Source organism: Schistocerca americana, chromosome 1, assembly GCF_021461395.2.
Source record: "Schistocerca americana isolate TAMUIC-IGC-003095 chromosome 1, iqSchAmer2.1, whole genome shotgun sequence".
Lineage (NCBI taxonomy): Eukaryota > Metazoa > Arthropoda > Insecta > Orthoptera > Acrididae > Schistocerca > Schistocerca americana.
The window spans coordinates 815,252,015-815,257,979 of NC_060119.1; the positions used below are offsets into that span (position 1 = coordinate 815,252,015).

At 35.4% G+C, this 5,965-nt stretch overlaps 1 protein-coding gene across 1 annotated transcript; it reads left to right on the top strand.

The window, feature by feature from the left end:
- Nucleotides 1–1,817: 1,817 nt before the first annotated feature.
- LOC124546022 (thioredoxin-T-like) lies at nucleotides 1,818–4,345 on the top strand. Its single transcript, XM_047125000.1, has 4 exons — nucleotides 1,818–1,948; nucleotides 2,610–2,714; nucleotides 2,978–3,103; nucleotides 3,375–4,345. The coding sequence occupies exons 1-4, from the start codon at nucleotides 1,925–1,927 to the stop codon at nucleotides 3,435–3,437; spliced, it is 318 nt and encodes a 105-aa protein (XP_046980956.1). The 5' UTR covers nucleotides 1,818–1,924; the 3' UTR covers nucleotides 3,438–4,345.
- Nucleotides 4,346–5,965: the final 1,620 nt, after the last annotated feature.

Consider the following 5,965-nt stretch of genomic DNA (forward strand, 5'->3'; position numbering starts at 1 on the left):
AAAAGTCGATAGATTTCGGTTTATTAGTAGAATACTGGGGAAATGTAATCAGTCTACAAAATGGATTGCATACATATCATTCGTGCGATCCATCCTAGAATATTGCTCAGGTGTGTGGGATCGTTACCAGAGAGGAGTAACGGAATATTGAACTTATACAGAAGAGGACAGCACGTATGGTCACAGGTTTGTTTGATCCGTGGGAGGGCGTATGTAAGATGTCATTGGCAGACTGTTACTAAAAATATCCCGACAAAGTCTACTAACGAAGTTTCAAGAACCGCCTTTAATGATCACTCTAGAAATATACAACAACCCCTACATATCGCTCCCGTATTGATCGTGAGGACAAGGTTAGATTAATTTCAGCACGCACGGAAGTATTTAAACCAGCTTTCTTTCCGCGCCTCATACGTGAATGGAATGGAGAAAAAAGTCTAATAACTGGTGTAATGGGACTTACCCTCTGTCATGCACTTCATAGTGGTTTGGAGAGGATAGATGTAGACGCAGAATTAAAATTCAGAAGACACACGCCACATACAAATATACAAAGATTTTTATCTTCAGCTCTTGTGCATAGGCCTAGCGAAAAATTAAAGGGAAAGCAGACTCAACACTTAATACAAGTAACAATAATCCTCGAGGCAGACAGCCATGTCTAAATTTATGCTAAAGAACGTACTACTCAAGATTTTTCGCTTTTAGCGGGCGAGTAAATCAGTGGAGTCGCATTTGGGAGTATGGTGACTCACATCCCCGTCCGACCATTGATACTTAGGCTTTCTGTGATTTCCCTAAACTGCTTATGGGCAATCATAGTTCCTTGTAAAAGGACAGGGCCGATTTCCTTCCCTATCCGTCCCGAATCTAAGCTTGCGGACCGTCGCTAACGATCTCAACATCGACGACTCCTTAGACCCTAATCTATCGAGCTAGGTTTCCGGTTAGAACATTTCTGTACATTTTGTTTGATAAGTAACATTTACAGTTGACGTCTTTTGCAAAATTAAGATTTTTTTCTGTTCATACTATCCAGTTGCTTGTAAATCCATTCCCTGATTCAGCCAAATAAATCATTGCATTTGTAGTGTAACCTGTCCACAGTAATGTAGACAGGATTTTCAGTGTTACTATGAATAATTCGCGGAGCGACTCTTAGAAAGGGACGTCAGCCTAGCATACCAGCATTTTTAAATTAAATTACATGGTTTTCTGATACTGGCGTAAAAGAAACAAATGGGCAACGGAAAACTCAGTCTCTGAAATACATATACAATTTTATGTAAATATTTGAAGTGCATTTCTTAGTTTTTTAATTATTATGAACATTATTGCAAAACATAGGATTTGCAGTCACATAGCCGCATGCTCTCACAGTCTGTTCACAAGACGTAAAATTCGGGTTGTCCTTTTTTTAGCACAAATATACACGCGAAGAATCTTCTGACAAAACGACGTGTGACCGACAATTAACCTGTATTTCTTTACAACGGAACCTACAGTTTGTTCTGACATCACGAAACACTGTTACCCAATTTCTGTTTCGTCAGCCATGCAAATAATCGTTCGTCATTGACGTTTTGAGTCACAGAGAGCATGCTAAAGTACCAACATGTTCACATGAAACGTAAACGTTTGCTGCTTTTCTTTGCTTAGGTTTCCTTTATTCGACTTCGAAACGGATAATAAAATGTAATATTTTTCATATCACATGTGATATCGCAAGAATATGTGATTTCTATAGTTTGAAAGAAAAAAATTAAAGCTTTAAAGGAAAAGTTGCAAGATTTAGTATGTTAGTGTTGGCAACACTTCTTCAGTGAAGTTATATATCCGTAATTCTCTTCCAACCGGAGACAGTTCGTTCTCACTGGTTTGGATTGATACGTGTGGTATATTTTACAGTGTGATCGTCGGCAAGATGGTACACATCATTACAGGAGAGGTAAGTTTCCACACATTTATTAGTTTAGCGTGGATTATTTCCGTCTTCAAAACCTCGCGGTTTCGGTAACGGAAATTCAGCAAAACTCACAGAGACGAAACTTTGTTGTTACTTTCCTAAAATATTTTATAATTGATAGTTAACTATTACGCAGAAATTTTCATTTACTGTTGGATTTCTACAAGTAGTGGACACAGAGCGACATTCTTACAGTGTGCATAATAAAATTAAATTACAACTCGGTTTGCGTGTGATACTTGTTTTCGTGAATTATCACTTTGTCGTTACTAATAGAACACTTTAAAGACGCAAATGACTGCTGTAAATGTTGTTGGTTGTCAAAACTCGCTGTACACTGGACGAGGAAAGTGAAAATTTCCAGGTAGTTTACGGAGAAGACACATGGCGGCTTTTACGTGATAAGCGGAAGTCTTATATAACTACTATATCGCAAAGAAATGCTTCAGCTCTAGCATTGTATACTAAAACTAAACCGCGTTGGTTTGCTATTCAGTTTGAAATATAGTTTCGTCTAGCTTCTGAAGAGAACTGCTTGGAAAAGAAATAAGTTCCTCCGCTCTCACCTCGTGGGCAGTTGAAAGTAGATCTAGCGTGATTACGTTTACGCGCGAATTTATCATTATGATTGCTCTGTTTGCAGGACGACTTGAAAGCGAGGTTGGCCGATGCCGGCTCCAATCTTGTTGTCATAGACTTCTTCGCTGATTGGTGTGGACCTTGCAAAGCAATTGCTCCAAAATTTGAGGTAAAATACTTTCATTTAACGCTTTGTGTAGCGTGAGAAATTTTCCTTTTTCATGATGTGAACTATTCCCGATTAGCATTATAATTTGATTCGTATCTTATGTGCTGTGCAGGTTTAAACTAGGTGTTAAAATTATTTTATCGGTTTTGAAAGACAAGAATTGAATATTTATTCTGATGTTTAGTAATATAGGAATCTCCAAATTCGCCCTTTCTTCTTATGTAACTGAAAGCCCTGACATTCAGTATTTCCGTTTACTACAGGAGCTCTCGCAGAAATACCCGGATGTTGTTTTCCTGAAAGTTAATGTTGATGATAATGAGAGCATTGCTGTCACATACGATGTGAAGGCAATGCCCACCTTCGTCTTTATTAAAGACGGCAAAACCGTAAGTATCCCTTTAAAGGGTATTGTTCTTAATAAGTTTCTTTGAGGGAGCAGAAGTAATGTAACCAACCAAATGGAATGTAAATTAGATCTAAGATATTTTTTGTAGGTTAACACAATTACTGATCTCTAGAATAAGATAAAGCAGATAGTAATCAAGTGTTAGAAGTAATTTGCTTTACATACACATCATTCTGTTAAACTTGATTTGTGTGTGGATATTTTACGTGTTAACACCTGAAATTGATTTTTTTCCCCTTCTTTCTCCTTAGTTGGACTCGTTTGCTGGAGCAAACGTGGATAAGCTCACCCAGCTTCTGGTGCAACACAAATAAGAGTTAAAAAGGCTGAGCATCTTAGGGGTTTCACATCCTCGAGGTGCGGTCCTTTGGAGTCATGCCAGTTTCAGTTCAAATTAAATTACCAAATGTGGTGAAACATGCATTTTTTCACTGCACTATAAATGTATTGTTTTACAGTATTTATAATTTTTTAAGTTTGTGTTGACGTATTTATGAATCTTCCAGTTTTAATTTTAAATTTGCATGGCTATTTCTAAATTTTGTTAATGCCCATTGAACTGTATTAGAAATATATTTTGTAAAGAATGAGTAAAAAGTGCTGCTTTAATGTGAATGTTAGTGTGCTTTTGGATCATGTTGTGTAATTTTTTGTTTTAATATGAACATATGTGAATCACTGATCTGAAATTTTCTGGTTAGTTTTGACTGTTACTGGTGAAGGACGTTATCAAAATTACTAACTTGAGTGTTCTCATTTGTTAGTTCAGAACTAGTTATTGCAGACATGCAAGTGCAAATTCTACCAGTGGAGGAAGTTGCTAACAGGGATGCTTTGTTCTTAGCAGCACTTTCAAGACAAGATAAAGTTGAGCTTGGAATTTTAAGTTTTATGGAAATTTTACTGTTTAAGTGCCTTTCAGATCTAAAGAAAATGTGTGAAAGCTTTGCTTAAAGTGTGCAGGCATGAATACTGAGATTCCCTCTTAAGTTGAGGAGATAGTATTCACTTATATGCAATATAAGAAATTTTTAAACAAGATTTAAATTCAGAGTTCATAACATTGTCATAAAATGCATTCCTTTCATTCTGCTGTTGTAGACATATTTCATATGGCAGTCTGTGTAGGAAATGTGGTTGTTGCTTTGCTGTTTTGTAACATTTACAAATGTCTGACCTTCAAAACATATTGTCATTGTTGAAAATAAATTTTTCCAATTTATGCAGTGTTTCGTGTAGTTTCCTAAAGTTCCTATTAATATTTGAGAAAGGTGACTGAGATGTATATATTAAATGTTAATGAAAACTGTGGTACAGAATGACACCTAAGAATGCTGTAGAACTTGAAAGACCAGCTGTAGCATGCATATATTATGACATTTAATATGGTGATGTAAGTAGATGTAATAGTGAGACAGGAAAAGTAGAAAAAAATCTTCTAAACATCTAATTGCTGGTACAGATGGTTTTTGGCTTACATAGGCTTTCAAATTCTTGAATTGTTCACTTACAGATTAGTAAAATACTTGTTTTCTCAAAACATATATAACAAATTCTTAGTGGCAGCTGTTAAAAAAAATTGTCACAATATTAATGTTCAGAAGAAAAATTGATTAAGTTTCGGAACTGGCAAGTGTCATGGAAGTGACGTGGATGTTGAGAGATGCAGTGTCAGGTGCTGGTTTGACAATCTCTAGGTATTTATAAATGTATTAAACTCTCTCTTTGGAAGATCCAGTTCAGGAAACATTTACGTGTGTGTGTGTGTGTGTGTGTGTGTGTGTGTGTGTGTGTGTGTGTGTGTGTGTGTGTGAATGGAAGGAAACATTCCACGTGGGAAAAATTATATATAAAAACAAAGATGAGGTGACTTACCGAACAAAAGCACTGGCAGGTCGATAGACACACAAACAAACACAAACATACACACAAAATTCAAGCTTTCGCAACAAACTGTTGCCTCATCAGGAAGAGGGTAAGGAGTCATTCCAACAGTTTGTTGCGAAAGCTTGAATTTTGTGTGTATGTTTGTGTTTGTTTGTGTGTCTATCGACCTGCCAGAGCTTTTGTTCGGTAAGTCACCTCATCTTTGTTTATATATATATATATATATATATATAAAAAGTTATTACTGTCACAGTAAAATTCTCGCGGAGCTGTAAAACTGCACCTAGCTCATCAAGAGTCGCTTAGTTCCAAAATTTCCTTTGTCCAATCAGCATAAATTTTGGTAATTGTTAAATGTATTTAACAATTTCTGTTGTATGCATAAACTTGAATTTTTTTCTGTGATGTCTATTTTTTTATAAAAGCATCATAAAAATAACTTTTCAAAATTTTGTTACAAATAAAAGTATCTTGGTTAAGGGACATTTTGGAACCAAAATATGGACAAGACATTTTGAAAATAAAAACTTTGGACAAGTTTGAAAAAAGAAAATAGGGAAAAAATTATAAAGTGATTCCTTAGCAAATGTATATAATTTAATTTTTGTGGAAACATCTGTAGCTATTTTTAAAACAGCTGAAGCAATTCCTGATTAAAGAAGCAGATAGAACATACATTTACCAGAAAATTATTTTAAAAAAAATAGCATTACATTAAACGTACACGCATAACAGAGAACATCATTTTAAAAATGCCTGAAGGGTAGTCATTTACTTAATTAAATCTGGATTTCTATTAACTGCTGTGAAGTAATTAAAAGCCATTTTCATCATCAGATTGTTCTTCAGGTCTATTCTGTACTGGATTGAATATATTTTTGTATAAGGCCAAGTCTTCATTTTGAACCCAGTTTTCCCCAAATTGAAGAGTCAAACTTGTTGACACCTTTCACTG

Bases quoted from the DNA above. Each gene is read 5' to 3' on its own strand.
- LOC124546022 (XM_047125000.1), top strand. From the start codon at position 1,925: ATGGTACACATCATTACAGGAGAG. The intron at 1,949-2,609 runs GTAAGTTTCCAC...CTCTGTTTGCAG, and splicing joins TACACATCATTACAGGAGAG to GACGACTTGAAAGCGAGGTT. The intron at 3,104-3,374 runs GTAAGTATCCCT...CTTTCTCCTTAG, and splicing joins TTATTAAAGACGGCAAAACC to TTGGACTCGTTTGCTGGAGC.